Source organism: Monodelphis domestica, chromosome 3 (genome assembly GCF_027887165.1).
Source record: "Monodelphis domestica isolate mMonDom1 chromosome 3, mMonDom1.pri, whole genome shotgun sequence".
Classification (NCBI taxonomy): domain Eukaryota; kingdom Metazoa; phylum Chordata; class Mammalia; order Didelphimorphia; family Didelphidae; genus Monodelphis; species Monodelphis domestica.
The window spans coordinates 158,697,997-158,715,158 of record NC_077229.1 but is presented as its reverse complement, the minus strand read 5'-3'; the positions used below and the strand labels follow the sequence as shown (position 1 = coordinate 158,715,158).

Sequence of the window (17,162 nt, the reverse complement as noted above, 5' to 3'; positions counted from 1 at the left end):
ATGCCATAAAATATCTTGGAGTGTTTCCTTAAGGTTATTTACAAACATTTTGAACTGCTAATTAAATAGGATTAGTGCTCTATATAAATGTTTACAAAATACTATTAAAAAAACTTGTGCTTGGAGCAATTTAACTCTATTATAGCCATATTAGGAGGCAGAATGCCTAGTCATTCTATGACTAATCAACTTTGGAGTCAGAAATACAGATTCAAGTTCATCTTCTGGCACATATTAATGGTGTGTCCAGGAACAATTACAGGTAAGGTCTCAGGCCTCCAGGTCATTCTCTAAGATATAGAACAACTGCTGCTGGGCTAAGATAAAAGGAGTTTCTACACCAGAAGGTCCCTACATTAATTGCTTATAGTAAGACTTTAACGCCAGTTGGAATGGATCTCTGAACAAGGCTAAAATTAGTCAATTTATCAGTAAAGACTTCTTAGGATGCACAGATCCTCATTGGGGTGGTACTCATTTCAGAGTAAAGCTACTAGATGACAAAATCTCTCATTTTGACTGTCAAAATTGATAGTACCCAGGCAAGGCATGAAATTCACTGAAGTCCATTTTTCACACACAATGAAAATCGTATTATAAAATAATATTATAAACAACTTAGAAAGACTTTAGAACTCTAATCAAGGTAAAAATGAATCATAAGTCCAAAAGAACAAGGATGAAATAGTCATTCATTTCCAAATAGAAAAGTAATGAACTTAAAAAAGAGACATTTTCAAACCAGGCTAATATGAGATTTTTGTTTTAGGGGACTATATTTGTTCTGTGTTGATGGCTTTGTTGTTTGTTTTTCTCAAGGCAAGGAGAAATAAATTTTTTTGTTTTAATTTAAAAATAAAAACTATAAATCTTAATCATTTAAAAATATTATATTGAGAAAAAATCATACATTTTTGTAATAATAACAATAACAACTAACATTTATTTAGCAATTTGGAATTAGAAAAACTTATGATCTTTAGAACAATCTAGTGAGGTCGATTTGTACTCATGAGTTATTATCCTCATTTTACAAATGAAGCAACTAAAGCTGAGAAAAGTTAAGTGAATTGGCCAGGACCACACAGCTGGGAAGTATCCTAAAGGAAGAACTGCACTCAAGTCTTCCTGCCTCTAGGCCCAGTGTTCTGCCCACTTTTAAACTAGGAAAAGAGCTCTTGCTGGAGATGGCACTTGACTGAGCCTACAGTCCAGGCATGAGAAGACAATTTGGGATTTTATGAGAAAGTACTTAGGCAGAGATGGAATGTTGAGGGTTTGCTAGATATCATCAATATTGGTATTAAACAGAAAATACAGAATTTGCCTAAGATATAATACTTCATAATCTGACAGATTCATGATTATTCTAGGGATAATATGACAGAGGGAAAAATACTATTAGAGGATATGGACTGTAATAGTCACATTTTGGCTGATTAAAGCTACTTAACCTATTTCATCATCAGTAAAATAGGGGTATTATTACCTACACTATCTATTTCACAAGAAATTGTGAGAAAATAAGCACCATAAAAATATGAGCTATTACTTTTGTACTTCATAATCTAGCCTATTATTACTTTTTGAATCTTCTTACTCCTTACTTCACTCAATGACTCTGGGATCCAGTGACACTGGCACAGCATACTACATCAAGCACTTTTACTGACTGGCTTGTCCCTCATGCCTGGAACTCTCTCTCTCTTCATCTACCTCATGGCTGCCTTCAAGTCATAAGTCCTACCTTCTGCAGGTACCTTTCCTCAGTCCTTTTAATCAAGGTCTTTCTTCTGAGATTTTCCCTGATTATATTTTGGTTTTTTTGTACACAATTGTTTATAAATCGTCCTCTAATTAGACTGTGAGTTCCTTTAGAAAGAATTTTATGACCTTTTTGGTTTTTCCAGAGCTTCAGTACAGTGCCTAGCACACTGTAGGAGCTTAATAAAATTCTTGCTGACTGATTATACTAATTTTTTAAAAAGCAAATGTTATCATGTGCTTTTGCTGGTCTGTTAACAACAGCTTGGGTCTTTTCCTAGAAATTTCAAATGAAGAAACTCTGGAAAACAAATTACTTTAATGATAAGGGTGGAGGTGTATATATAATAGTATTTGAAAGGCAGACGTGAAAGGATTTAATGTCTCTTATTCTAGGACAGAATTAGGAAGAGTGGAGCAGTGGAGCAGAAGTTGCAGGGAAGTAGTTTTGATTTCAAATAAAAAGAAAACTTGAACTCTCTCACCACTGATATTCAAGAAAATAGCGGATAGATTATACTGGAGCACAGAGAAGTGAAGAGAACAATCAACCAACACTGAGGCTTACAAGGCACTGGACATTTCCACTCTCTCGTCTTCCATTAAGAAAAAATTCTGATAAACTCCTACCCATATAGAGCAGCATCCCTTGATATTTAGTAAGAGTTGCCTGAAATACTGAAGAGGTTAAATGCCTCACTGTGTCTCTGAAACTTGGGACTTTCTGACTTATTTTCAACCCATCTCTAACTACGGAGTCATGCTGCCTCTGAATTAGAAGTTGAGGATCCAAAGGCTAAAAGAAAAAACCTTTGCCCCTACCCTATCTAGGAGGTCGGGTCTTTAGTAAATCGAGGCAAAGTACATGCATAAAGTACTTAAAAGTCATTTTAAGGGGGTGCTACCAATCGAGGATAGGAAAGGGGGTACTGGTGTAGAAAGAAAATCTTGAACTGGGATCTGAAGGAAGCTAAAGGATTCTAAAGACCAGAGGTGAAGAGATCGTACATGCCAGGCATGGAGCACACAGCAGGTGCAACGGCAGAAGGGGATACTGAATGTAAAGGAGATAGACATGGCTGGGATAGGCCATTTTGTCTGGAAAGATTGGAGTAATACAACATGGGCTTCTTATGGATGCTACATTAAAGATACAGGTCTTGGCACTTGACTACATTGACTACTTGACTCAGAGTCGGGGTACTGGGGCTAACTTGACGGGCCAGGATGGAAAGGCTTCAAAGGACAGACTCGCAGAGGGGAGAAGAAAGGACTGCCGAGAGGCCGGTTTTGGGGGTGGCGCCGGCCCGTCTACACGCGTCCCCAAACCAGCCTGAATTTGAGAGGAGGGCAGGAGGAGCAGCAAGGAGACAACAGCAGCGGGGACGCCTCGTTTCCTCCCTGGCCGGATTTCCGGGAAGGGTAGGCAAGCGAAGCTGCAGTCAACGAGAAAGTCGAGCCAGAGGGACCTGGGAAGGCAGTGTGCAAGTGGGGCTCGGGATCCCTGGCCCTTCTCACCTGAGTCCAGCTCCAGCTGGTAACATGGCAAAGGCTCCAGAGAGAGTTTGTAGCCCTCGAAGCGGGGGTCTAACAGGGGCCGCTTCACGCGCAGTGAGCAATTAGCCGCCACCTCCATCACTTGGCGTCGGAGTCCGCGCGGGTCTTAACTTTAAAAGTGCGGTTAAAAGGTCCGCGTCAGCTTCAGAAGGGTTGGAGAGTGGCACGATCCGGTCCCACGGAGCGCCGTCGGTTCGTCAGGCTTCTGGGAAATGTAGTTTACGAAGAAGGTAAAAGCTGGCGGGGAAGGCTGGGCTTAATCTGCAATGCATGCTGGGAAAGATAGTTTTTTGTGTTTCTTATTTTTGAGGTCTAAACGCGACTCCTCCATTGGCGCAGACTCGTTCATCCAGAAGGCTAAGAGAATAGAAAGGCGGTCACGTATGTAGCGTAAGGCTTTATTGGGACCCGCTACGCCCCGGAAATACTTCTCGCTTCCTGTGGCTGTTGGTTTGAGGCGTAGCTTCTGGAGAGAGGGTTGACGGAGAGAAGAATACGATAAGTAATTATCTTTTTGCCTTCTTTTACGGAGATAAAGTAACATGTTGTGCATTATTCTTCATCCCACTGAGGACCTGGGCCCCACCGAGGGAGAGTCGTTTCCCACCCCCACCTCCTTAGTGGATTGTTACTCTGGTCGGGCAGATGTACCCCATCCCAGTGGCATTACCCCTGAAGCTTGAGAAACGGAGATGGGCCCTGCGCTAATTCTCTTTTGTATTTCTTTGTCGTGTGTGTCTTTGTCGTTCCCACGCTCCATATCCTCTGGAGCCCCGAATTCCTTCATTTTCCTCCTTCAGCTTTGCAGCTAAGCTTTGAAGATATAGCAGGGTAGTGCAGACCAGCCCTGCGGGTTGTTTTGAAACTGTCATGTTCTTTGGGCTACAGAGCTTTCACTGAAGAAGGAACTAATGTAGAATGAGCTGCTTGAGCTCAATTAAAGTCGGTTCAGTGAAGGGAGAGAAGAGAAATCGAATGACTGGTTTGTGATTTCCAGGGTTCGGCACAGTGCAATGGCGCAGGACTAGGCGCTTAATTTCCGTCCTCACATTCTGTGATTTTACAGGCTTTTCCCCCGTGTTAACCTCGGACCTTCCCCGCTAGGGAAGTATAAATTTCTTTGCTTGTTTTGCCCCGTCTCTCAAAAGACAGAGGTGCCCTGTCAGAAGTCTTGTGTTTTATTTCAGTAAAACCTGTAGATCGGAGAATTTGGGTACTGGAAGCTCTTTACAGATAAGGGAGTTTATCTTCTTTCAGTCAGAGGAATGATTTTGGTTCAGTGACACAAAGATATAAGTGGCAAAGCCAGGTTTGAAGCTAGTACTTTTTCCATTGTTTCAGTCTGGCTATTTCCTGTAAAAGGAGGAGGCAAGAGAAAGTATCAAATCTTTTAAAGAAATTTTAGCCGAAATTTTCTATATAAGCTTTCGTTGGAATGATTGCAGCATATAAATAGTGGCTTAAGGCAAATCTTTCCGCAACGTTTGTAAATTTCTTTTTTAAATATTTTGATAACTATATACTTTGTTTTCTTTGTAATGTATTTTATGTATTTTCACTAGATTGTCTAAGGAATTCTTGACACAAAAACAAGTTAAGAACTTCTTGGTTTATGGCTTCATTTTTTTGATCATTTTAAATATATCGTCTTGGAAATGTTTCCAAAAAAGACAACTATGATCAGAAATAGTGGCTTTATTTTGTTATATTAGTAGCAAAAATATTTCTTAAAATGCATTTCTTGCCATTGAGCAGGTGTTACTATTTTTTAATTGCCTTCCTCCAGCCCAAGCAACTCATTTTTAAAGCTTAAATTGTCATGGGACCTCATGTCTCCAAACACACTCATACAACATTTTTAAATGAACGAATAAAATGTTTGGGATTTTAGTTTGATTTTCCCATCAATAAACTGAAAGGCAGAAAGAAATACCTGAATAACTACTTGATAACACAAAAACCACTTCATTAGTGGAAGTCAAATTGAATTCAAACCAAGACCATAGAGCAGTGGTTCTCAACCTTTCTAATGCTGTGCGTGACCCTGCAATATAAGTTCCTCATGTTGCAGTGACCCCAAACCAAAAAATTATTTTGGTGGCTACTTCAAAACTGTAATTTTGCTACTGTTATGATTCAGAATGTAAATACCTGATATGCATTATGTATTCTCATTGCTACAAATTGAGAGGTTGAAAACTGCTGCCATAGAGTAAGAAAAGGAGTAGACTAAATGACTTGACTTTTACCGTCCTATAGGGTTAAGTGGCAAAGCAGGATTTTGAATGCAGGGGCCCTTCCAGTTAACTAGCCCTATATCCATGTTGAATTGAATTATTCAAAAAATGATGACAAGTCCTAAAATGATTTCTAGGTAGTATAAACTAATTTAAAAATTTGGACATACTTTAAAGTGAATTTTTTTCATATGCTTTAACATTATCATACAATAATAGTAATAAAACCTAGGTTAGGAAGGTAAATTATACATCTTCTCCCAAAAGTAATTAGTCAGTGAGTTCCATCAACATCAGCTATTAAGTATGGTGCCCCACTCTTGAGTGTAAACTGATTGGTTAGTGTTTTCTTTGGCTTTATGATGTCAACATACAATGTGAGTATAAAAATTGAAGTTTTTAACCAGGGGTTAAAAAATGTAAGGTACATAGATAGGATTAAAAAGTATCAAGTATGGTACTCTACTATTGAGTATAAACTGATTAGTTAGTGTTTTCTTTGGCTTTATGATGTCAACATACAATGTGAGTATAAAAACCGAGGTTAAAAAAAGTAACGTACATAAATAGGATTTAAAAAGTATCAAGTATGGTGCTCCACTCTTGGGTGTAAACTGATTAGTTAGTGCTTTCTTTGACTTTATGATGTCAACATAAAATGTGCATATAAAAATTGAAATTTTTAACCAGTGGTTAAAAAATGGAGAGTACATAGTTAGGATTAAAAAGTTTATCGGTGTGTTACATTCTGGAATTCTGTACATAAATACTCTTGAAATTTTTAAAATAGCATTTCAAGCAGTGAGTAAAATGTAAAACAGATGTGACCCTCCCTGTTAGATTTGGAAATATTGCCATAAAAACATGATTTTTTTTTTAACCCAGATTAGCAAAATGAACAAAGATGCACAGATGAGAGCAACTATTAACCAGAAATTGATAGAAACTGGAGAAAGAGAACGGTAAGTAATAATTTACTTGACTGGTCAAACATTTTTATATTACTATAACATGAATTTTTAGAGATTTATATCAAGAAGAATAACAGTTCATATGTGAAAGGTTTATAGAAAATTGAATTATGAACTTCATTCTTAACATTTTTAAAGGAAACAAAGGTATCTTCAGCACTTGGATGTATTTTATCAAGTATGACTATTGCTTCTGGTACTCTAGGTCAAAACTGATCCATACTCTCTCTCATAAAGACTCCGTAGGAGTCCAATTGATATGTTGGGAGCCTTCTCTTACTATGTGGATACCATGGTGCATATAAAGGCTATCCATTGATTATTCTCATCCTTGAAACATGACCAGAGTCAGTCCTTTTCTGATCATATTTATTTTTAAATCCTTACCTTCTGTATTAAAATTGACTACTTTAAAATTGGTTACTTTACTTTAGACTTACTTAGAATTGATTACTTTAGAAATAATTACAATTAGAATTGATACTAAGTATTGATTCTAAGGAAGAAGCACATAAGAGTAGACAATTTAGGGTTAAGTGGCTTGCCCAGGATCACATAAGAAATGTCTGAGACCAGATTTGACCCCAAAGCCCTCCCCAACGTGAGGTCTAGCTCCCTATCCACTAATTCAACATAGCTGTCCCTATATTTCTCTGATATATTTTAACTGCCTTTTAAAATTCTATGTGGGTAATATAGTCTCACACATACTCACCATGTGTTTTTCTCTTTTCCTTTGAGTGATCCAAATTTTTTTTATTTTTATTTAGAATATTTTTCCATGGTTACATAATTGTGATCCAAATTTTTAATTCTTAATAATATTCCATGATTCATAACCATAGAGTACCACTAGAATAATTTTGCTTTTGAAAAGATAGACCTTTGAAGGAAGCTTGGAGGAAGAAGTCAGTCAGAGCATCTAAAGATACTCTTTATATTTACATATAAATACTCTATATATTTATAATATGATAGTTACATTCAGTTGTTAGTATAGTTTATAGACACAGCAGCTCTGGGAGTGGTAGTTCCCCATCAGACTAGTAGCGTCCAGCTCAGCCTTCACACCCATTATCCAGAGGAACAAACACTGTGGAGAAGGAATCAACCGTCCCCACCAGTTGTCAATCAATTGCCATAAACATGGGGCAGGTGAGCCAGCCTAGCTGAAGCAGCAGGACACTAAGGGAGGGAGGAGAGGCAACAGTTTATGCCAGGCAGGTCCAACCACCTTCACCACCTTTTCACTCAGAACCTGATGGCAACAGACTAGGACATTGAGCCTTAGTTTGCCTCTGGGATGGGTAATGACATTAACTGACATTAAAGAAAAGATATTACTACCTGCTTTGCCACTTCACCCTAAGGACTTATGCTAGTTTTCCATTTGTCTTGGAATTGATATCTTCCAAAAAGTGGTCTCTCTCATTAGCATGTGGACTCCTTAAGAGCAGGAACTGTCTTACTTTTCTATTTCTATTGTAAACCTTAAAATTTCTTAGACTTATGAATGTTAGAAATTTCCCCATTGGGAAATTTCATACTTGAAAATATCTCCTACTGATAGTAAGAACTCTATTGGAATATGAAACTCCTTGGCATGAGAGGATCCTTCTCCTCCCTACTTAAGACTACTTTAGGACAGAAACCTTTTGCTAAACAATGGAAAGGGCTTTGACCTATGCTTAAGCATAGAACAGGAAGTTCTTTGAGTCATGATTGATTTTAGAATTGATACAATAGAGATACTTGGAATGACAGAACCAGGTCTTGGAACTTACAATCTCCACCCTACTCAGAGAGCAAAGATCAAGATTTAATTATTTGAGAATATGACCTTCAACAGACATGTGCAAAGGAAACAGACCTCTGGGCGGTCCTGGGTTAAGCTAGAGCCACCATTGGCACAGGGGAGACATCGACAGTGATTGGTAGATGTGAGAACTGAGGGGAGGGAACTTAGATGGTTTCCTTAAAGATAGCGGGGTCTGAGGACAGGAGGAGGAGGTTTTGCTCTGAAGGAATCTGAGAGGAGAGAGGTCCTGGAGGGAGAGCTCCTGGAGAGATCTGAGAGGAGGGCTTGCTCTGAAGGAGGCTGGAGGTGGAGGCCCCTGAGACTGTTTCTCCATTTTGGTCACATGAGTGATAGGGACTGATCTCTTTTCTTTGTCTCAGCTATCTAAGGGCTTGGGCCTTTGGCCCAGCCTAAGCAGAGGGGGTATTTAAGCCCTATTCCCTTCTCTCCCCTTTCTCTCTCTCTCTCTATCTCTAATACCTTTCTTCCTCCTGTTTGTAATTAAAAACTCCATAAAAGGTTGACTGCTGACTTGAGTTTTCATTTAGGAATTACATAGCCGAATTCCTTGGTGACCTTAAATTAATATATATCAGTCTTTTAAGGTCTTAGATTTCCATATCACACTATCCCCAGTGCTTTGCATAAGTGCTTACTTAACAAATGTTTTATTCATTCATTATCCATCAGAAATATCTGTCTAATATATATATGTATATATATATACTGATGGACTACCTGTCTGGTTTTTCTTTTGTAAATAGACCAAACTCCTAGATGATTTTGGATCTCACATAAGGTACAATCAATACATCTTGTCCAATGAAAGAAAAAAAAATCATGTGTTAGCAATATCTCACCATCTATAAGAAATCTCTCTTTTATTTGGACTCTGTGCCAGTCATTCTCCATTATAAGGACAAACACCTTATGCCTAGGATATGTCTTCCCATTTATGCCTCACTGGATATTATTAATAATAAAAAGATCACCAAAGTTATCTCTGTTATGTCTCAACAAAATCATGTATGATATTTACTTACATGTGGAAGATACCTTGTTGGAGAAGAGTTTGTAATTTGACATTTAACTAAATCAAATGCATCTTTATAGTCAACAAACAGTAAACAATGATATTCATTGTTCAGGACCTCACAGTCATTTGCTCTTGCATCACTTCTAAAAACCTGCCCTTTCCCTTCTCATACCTTCATAAAGGATACCCTTATTATGTGTAGACTACCCTCCTAAAGTTCTAAAAATAAAAGATGGAAAAGTAGGCAAATGGGTCAGTAGTTATTTAAAAATTTTTAGTCAGCTTTTTCAAAAATCCTTGGTTTTTTTCCCAAGTTTCCCCATTCAGATACCTTGAGAGTCTGATTTTCCTAAAATGTAAATCTGACCACATCACTCTTCTGCTTAGTAAATGCCAGTTTGCTCTCTGTTATCTCTAGTATCAAATACAAACTACTTTATTCATCATTTAAAGTGCTTTCATAACTTGCCTTAAACTCCTTTTTCCAGACTCATTATACTTACGTCTCTTCTCATATACTTATTACTACTAAACTGACCTCCTTGCTATTCCTCACAGGTAACACTATATCTCCTGTTTCTTTTCCTTTGTATAGTTGGTCCCTTGTTTGCCTAAAGTGTGCTCCCTTCTCATCTCCACTTCATAAGATTCATAGTTAACTTCAATATTCAGGTCAATGCCATCTTCTAGAAGAGGCTTTTACAGAACTACCACACAAGCCTCAGTTGCTATTTCTAAATTAATTTTGTTCATACTTGTTTCTTCTGATAGAATGTAAACTTCTTCATTTTGTTTTTGTCATTGTGTGCCTTGGACTTAATACAGTTCTGACACATAGTAGGCAGTTAATGAATGCTTGCTGATTAATGGATTTCCTCGGTGTCCTGAAAATTGTGTCAGATTTGTTATTTTCACAGCCTGTTCTGTTTGTACTTGTTCTAGTCCAGCAACTTTTCCCACCTTTGTTTTCTTTAGTATCATATCTCTTTCCTCATGTAAAATAGGGGGACTGCAATGTTGGTATCCAAATATGGTTGTAGTACTCATCAATGGAAAAAAATCTTTTCAGAAATATTGACAGATTTTTTCCACATTTCTCTCCATCTAATTTTTTATCTTTCATTGTTTTCTAAGTGGCCTAGCTTAATTTGGTCTCTTGCTGTAAACTTTACATTCTACTGATTTGCAATGTTTTATGAGATAACTAATCAAAATCTTCCATCATCCTTTCCATAAGCTTTTAGAATTGATTTTGTATTTTAAACTAGTACTGTCCTTGGCTACCATGTATCTGACAAGAAGATCAGATATTTCCTGACTAAGGCACTTTATAAGCTTTTCTCGTCTCTTTCTCATAGTGACTGATTTGTATTCTTTGAGTTTTCTTAAAAGAAATGTGTATAGTGTATGTCAGTGTCTGTTCTATTATCCATTTCCAATTTCTTAGGGAAATTATTTCACAAAGAAAAGCTATAGCAAAGTACAGTTTCCAAAGAATGTTTTTTCCTCATGTTTTTATGCAATTTTTAAATCCCTACCTCTGCCAAGGCTCTTAGTTCTCAATTTATTAAGACTCATCCAGAAGTTATTTAGGTTTGTAATTGTATTTCCTGATAGAGTTACAAAGGGTACTAAAAGTACTGATGGAGTATGAGTACCAAGACTGAAAAAATCTTCCAGGATAATGAATTCCTAGGAGTCCTGTTTGAAAGGGTGCTTTGTATAGTAGTTAGCACCTTGAATGCAGTTAAATATTCTAGTGTCAGAGAGAGAATTCTGGGCATGGGCCTTAAGCAAAAGCCTGGATACAAAAGAATGTGTGCAGGAACATTTCTACCACAAACTGGCAGAGTTGTTTAACCTCATCAAGGTTCAAATTTCATCGTGTTGCAAAAAAAAATAAAACTGGACTAAATGATCTCCTGGTTATTCCAATAATTCAGTCAACAAGCATTTATTTGGCCACTGCATACCAGGCATTGTGCTGATGCTAGAAATTCAGAGAAAAATGAAACATTCTTTGGCCTTAGTATGCATACATTCTACTGGGGAAAACTATATACATATACCATATAAGGTGGTCGGGGGAAGTCAGGAAAGTCTTCATATAAAAGGTAGTACTTGAGTTGAATCTTAAGGAAATGAGGGATTTTAAGAGATGAAAGTGAATAGGGGAACAGTCAGAACTGTTATATATAATATAAGGATATAAGAAATGGAGGAATGTGAGGAAAATCAAGGAGACCAGACTGGTTGGATGGTAGAATGTAGTAAAAGGAGTAAATATACTGAGGCTAGAAAGGTAGGTTTGTAAATTGAATAGGACTTTGAATGCCATTCAGAGGTAATAGCCAGGAAGAGATGAACAAATTTAATGAAGCATGATCTATGAATAATTTATATACATATATAATAAAATACAGCATATATATTAACATATAGTACATATATTCTATATAACATAATAATATATTGTGTATATATACTATAATACAGTAAGGCTCAGCGCTATATCTTCTGCTCCACGTAGGCCCCTTAAAAGAGGCCATTTAATTCAACAAACTTTCTTTGACTAATCTGAAGTGCAGTGTAATTGACCCATTGTGACCTATATGAGCTTTAATCCTTTGATAAGAGGAAGGCTAGTGGACCTATTCAATAGCATTGATTTCTAAAAAAAGAAGTTTAATTGAGCTCATACTCTTTGAAAGACAAAGAAAGTCTTTAAGATTCACAAATGAAATCTGTTCTAAACTATATATATATATACTATAAATGTTTAATTCTAACCTTTTTTTTAGGCTTAAAGAGTTGCTAAGAGCTAAATTAATTGAATGTGGCTGGAAAGACCAATTAAAGGCTCATTGTAAAGGTAAGCTAGTTTGCTGCACCAACACCTGCTGGATTTTCTGTCTATTAGAGATACATATATTCAATAATTTGGCCTTATTTTAAACAAATACATAGTGAAACTTAATAATGCAAGATCTCCTTCATTCCCTCCCTACAGATTGAGAATATAATGAATAACTTCTAGCTAGATTTGTCATTCCTAGATAGTTCTTCTCTTTCCAGAGAAACTGAGAAAAAAGTTCTTACTAACAAAATTTGGATATTAAAACTAACTTAAAAGACACTAAATATGGTACAAAAGATAAACAAATGTCATATTCTCACCTAAACTCTTCTCTAATTTGTAAAATGGGTTTCCTTATATATATAAGGGCCCTTAAATATTATATCCAAACAGTGCTCACAGTACTAGAGTTGATTTATCTAATGGATTATTGACTGGCAATGCCTTTGTTTCTACAAAATATTATAACTTCTTGAAGCTAATGAATTGTCTATCCCGAACTTGAGAGTTTTATTATGCATTCATAGAATATAAAAAGTATTTTAAAGGAGGGTTCTGTATGAAATATGTAGATAGGTCATTTATTATAATTAAGTTGTTATCATTCACAATAGGCCATATTCTCATTAAGTACCTGCTATATGCAAGTCATTTTGCTAGGAGTAGGAATGCCTAAATACTCAATTCAAGCAAAGCTGTAACTTCATTTTTGTGATCACAGAGACTTATGCTTTATGGAAGGTAATATACAGAAATGATTAAAAAACAAAATAACTTAAGGAGTTAAAGAAGCTTCACAATGGAGGGATCAAAGAAGTCTTCATTCAGAGGCAAAATCTGAGCCATCCCTTGAAGGAAGTTAGGGACTTAGAGCAGAAAATTTAGCACTTTCTGTTCTCCTTGGATTTCTGTGAGTGAAGTCAAATCAAGAAGCATTTATGAAGATCCTACATTGTCAGGCACTGTGCTAAACTAAAAGAAAGGGAAACATCCCTTCTCTCAAGCTTACTCTTTGGGGGAAGACAACATGCAAACAACTATGTGCAAACATGATAAAGGCAGGATACATTGAGGCTGATCTCAGAGGAAAGGCACTGAGATTAAGGAAGATTGAGAAAGACTTCTTACAGAAGGTAGGACATTTTCAGACTTGAAGCTGCGGAGGCAGGAGGCAGAAAGATAGTACCAGGCATGAAATTCTTCTTTTTTTTTAAACCCTTACCTTCCGTCTTGGAATCAATACTGTGTATTGGTTCCAAGGCAGAAGAGTGGTAAGAGCTAGGCAATGGGGGTCAAGTGACTTGCCCAGGGTCACAGCTGGGAAGTGTCTGAGGCCAGATTTGAACCTAGGACCTCCCCTCTCTAGGCCTGGCTCTCAATCCAGTGAGCTACCTAGCTGCCCCCCAGGCATGAAATTCTTAAGGAGATTTCGTTATCAAAAAAAACTCCATATTTTAGGATAGAGGCAAAGATTGTACCTATGATTTCATTGCTAAAATGTCTGGATAAGGCAACCTATATTGGTGCAGATCAGCACCTTTTCCATACCTAATAGTCTTAGAGCAGAGATGTCAAACTCGAGGCACTGGCAACAAAACTTCCTAGGGAGACCCAAACCAGATCAGAATGTAATTTGGAAGTGTTTAATAAAATAAATAAAAATACAGTGCAACACATATGATGTTAATTTGAGGCTTTTTTAGTCAATATGTCCCCTATAAGGATCTGTTTCTATTTGAGTTTGACACCTCTCGTCTAGAGCACTATTAGTTAAATGGCTTGGCTAGCTACAAAGCCACCATGTGTCAGGGATGAGACTTGAATTCAACTTTTCCCATTTCCAAGGCCAGCATTCTGTGCACTGCATCATGGCAGCCTCTCATTACAACATAGTCTCACCTAATAACAAAGGTCTTTTGATGTGTTCCCTTAATAAATTATAATCACATCATAGTTAGGACATACTGTGTGATTGACTTCTTTCTCTTCTCTTGAAGTGTGGGCACTGAAGTTTCTAAAGGTACATGCATATCTAAATGTGCCCATTTTTTAGTGGTATTTATCATGGGCTTTAATATATCAAGGTGCTTATTACTTAATATATTCTAGACATCTAAATGATAAGCATATTATCACATTTAATAGTGCTGAACCAGAAAAATTTATAACATTTCTTTAGTAGAGTGGTCTATAGCCAAGTTATCTTATTTTTTAATCTTTATATTCTACTCATCCACCCTCCCACACTTGCACATTAACTTCTTTTTATTATAAAATGAGAAGTGACTTAACTCAGTACCTGGCATGTAGTAGATGCTACATAAGTGCTTATTCCCTCCCTTCCCTTCCCTACATTTCTTCTTCTAAGGCAGAAGCAGCAAGTAGCATTTGAAGGTACATTGAGTTGACTACCTGGGCTCTGGCTTGGGTTTGCTATTTCAGCTTAAATGGGGCAGAGGAGGTAATTGCAGAGCTTATATTATTTGTAGACTTTGGCAAAGCCTAATGAGTCAAGCACAAAAAATAAATTAAATTTTGGTTTCCTTGTTTGAAAACTAACCTAAGATAATGCCAAGATAAACTTCATAGACAGAAGATTTCTGCTCCTCATAAATGCTGGATTTAAATATCTCAAAGTAAAATGCTAATTTCATTAATCTGGAGCTTTAGAATTAATATTTATTAAATATGCATGTTTGGTATTTAACTAGAGGATAGGCTTATTTTTTAAATGAAAGAGTAAACAGTTATTTATTTGCAAGGTTACATTATAGCTACTTTGTTTTACCTGATATGAATTATGGTAAACAAAATATCTAGTTTTGTATTAAATATGACTTTAATGATGATTTTTGTATTTTGTTCTGAACTTTTAAAGATGTGATTAAAGAAAAAGGATTAGAACATGTTACTGTTGATGACTTGGTGGCAGAGATAACTCCAAAAGGCAGAGGTAAGAAATAAGTTATTTGCAAGAATCCCCTTTTAGGATTCCACATTCTATAGAACTAAATACTCTCAATTAAATATATCTAGCTCACTAGATCAATTATTTGACTCTGAAACAGTCTATCTTCATCTCCTAAGTCATAGTTCTGCAATTTCTGTCCTTGCTTAGTAGGTCTTTTCCAAGCCACTAATTTATACCTTATATCAGAAACCAACTCCAAATTTCTCATTTTATACCTCAAGAAAATAAGGCCCCAGGACACTAAATAAATTATTTAGGTAAAGGTAACTCAGTGAATAGAGAAAGGGAGGTTCTGGGTTCATATCTGGCCTTGGACACTTCCTAGCTGTGTAACCCTGGGCAAGTCACTTAACTTAGATTGCCTAACCTTACTCTTCCTTGGAATCCATACATAGTATTGATTCTAAGAAAGAAGAGGTAGGGTTGTAGAAAAATTAAATTTGGTTAGGGTAATACAGGTAATAATTGTCAGAGGATGTATTTGAACTCACATCTTTTGACTCCAGAGCTATTACTCTTAAACTGTACCATGATGTGTTAATTGGTTTTATTCAACATTTTTCTTTATTGATTTTTGTTAACTAAGGCTCATGGGGTACTGATAGATTGGGAAGGAAAAGAAATGAAGTTGATGTAAAAACCAAGACATCTAGTAAGTCCTACATTATTCTTGCCCACAAGAAGTTTTAGATCTAAAATGTATAATACACTGTGCATACAAAAAAGTATGCCACAAAGGAGAATGTGATAAGAACAAAGGAGAGAATATAGAATTTTTTTTTTAATTGAGGAGTGAAAACCCAGCTATAACCAGAATACTAATAAAGTTTCATGAGGGAAGTGTCACCAGAACTGATTTTATCAGGTGAACAGAAGGAAGGCAGGTCCTAGGCATGAGAAACTGCCTCTTCAAATTCATAGAGAGGAGAAGACTAAGATGATATTGGGAAACAGTTGAGTTATCAATCTGGCTAAAACATGGACTAGGAAGAGAAAAGGTGGATTCTAGGAAGCCCCAAATGCTAAAGAGGTAACATTTTATTATCTAGGCCTTAGGAGAACAAAGAACTGAAAGTTTTTGATTTATTAATTGTCAAGGCAAAAAAGAATGAGCTAATAACATAACACAGGTCCTTCCAGGGATATTCAACAATCTAGAAACAGAATGTGAACAGGGTGACCTGGGATTGCAAGTTCATTTGGCTGGCACAAAAGAGCATTAGCAAGAAGGCTGGCCACAAAAAGATGACTTTTCAGTAGCTCATTCAGATTCTCTCCTAAGGTTCCTATACTGAAGAAATCTCAGTTCTGGTAAACATGCTTTAATATTTCTTTTATACTTTAACTTACTTTTTTTAATGCTTAATGAGTGAAGCATAAGCATAAAAAAGATATTTTTAAGCTCCTTTTCTGGTGTTAAAAATCTGGCTTCTTTATAGAATCCTCTTTCACAGGTAGGAATCTTAATGGCAAATTTCACTGCAGTGAAATAGTCTATATGCTATTTTACTTCTGACTTTTTATCTCACTTTTTTCAGCACTTGTACCTGACAGCGTAAAGAAGGAGCTTTTACAAAGAATAAGAACTTTCCTTGCTCAGCATGCCAGCCTATAAGTTGGGTTGGGACACCACTGCCATGTACTTTGATTTCTTTAGTGCATAAAAAAATACATGCCATACATTTGGAGTATGTTTTCTAAATTAGTTCTTTTATTTTGTATGATGAATTTTACATGTTTTGGTATTGACCTGTGTGTTATATTGATTTTTTTTCTTGAAGATTATTTTAATAATAAAAATAAAATGTAAATGTTTGAAAATGACATTTCTAATGTATTGTATTTTCTCTTATTTTCATCTTTCAACATAATCAGAAATGCTGTCATATCTTTCTCCAAGTATTCTCTGTTGTTATAAAAATATCTTTAATAAATATTTATTAAGCACTGTACTAAAAATTAAATTTGAGA

General features: G+C 36.3%; 2 protein-coding genes across 4 annotated transcripts in view; one reads left to right on the top strand and one right to left on the bottom strand.

Annotated features, from left to right (window-relative positions):
• The window catches only part of NUDCD1 (NudC domain containing 1), a 109,006-nt gene extending 105,589 nt beyond the window's left edge, over nucleotides 1-3,417 (bottom strand). Inside the window, exon 1 of the mRNA XM_001369646.4 lies at nucleotides 3,283-3,417. Within this exon, the coding sequence (XP_001369683.1) occupies nucleotides 3,283-3,400 (118 nt within the window). The 5' untranslated portion in view covers nucleotides 3,401-3,417. The remainder of the gene's footprint in view (nucleotides 1-3,282) is intronic.
• On the top strand, nucleotides 1,608-17,015 carry ENY2 (ENY2 transcription and export complex 2 subunit). Of its 3 annotated transcripts, none has more exons than XM_007488225.3 (5): nucleotides 1,608-1,756; nucleotides 6,444-6,520; nucleotides 12,165-12,235; nucleotides 15,099-15,173; nucleotides 16,730-17,015. In XM_007488225.3, exons 2-5 carry the CDS (start codon nucleotides 6,453-6,455, stop codon nucleotides 16,804-16,806), a joined length of 291 nt encoding a protein of 96 aa, XP_007488287.1. In that variant the 5' UTR covers nucleotides 1,608-1,756; nucleotides 6,444-6,452; the 3' UTR covers nucleotides 16,807-17,015. The 3 variants fall into 3 exon arrangements, with proteins under 3 accessions (XP_007488287.1, XP_007488286.1, XP_001380590.3); XM_007488224.3 differs by lacking the exon at nucleotides 1,608-1,756 and adding an exon at nucleotides 3,685-3,823; XM_001380553.5 differs by lacking the exon at nucleotides 1,608-1,756 and adding an exon at nucleotides 5,949-6,083.
• The last annotated feature ends 147 nt before the right edge of the window (nucleotides 17,016-17,162 follow it).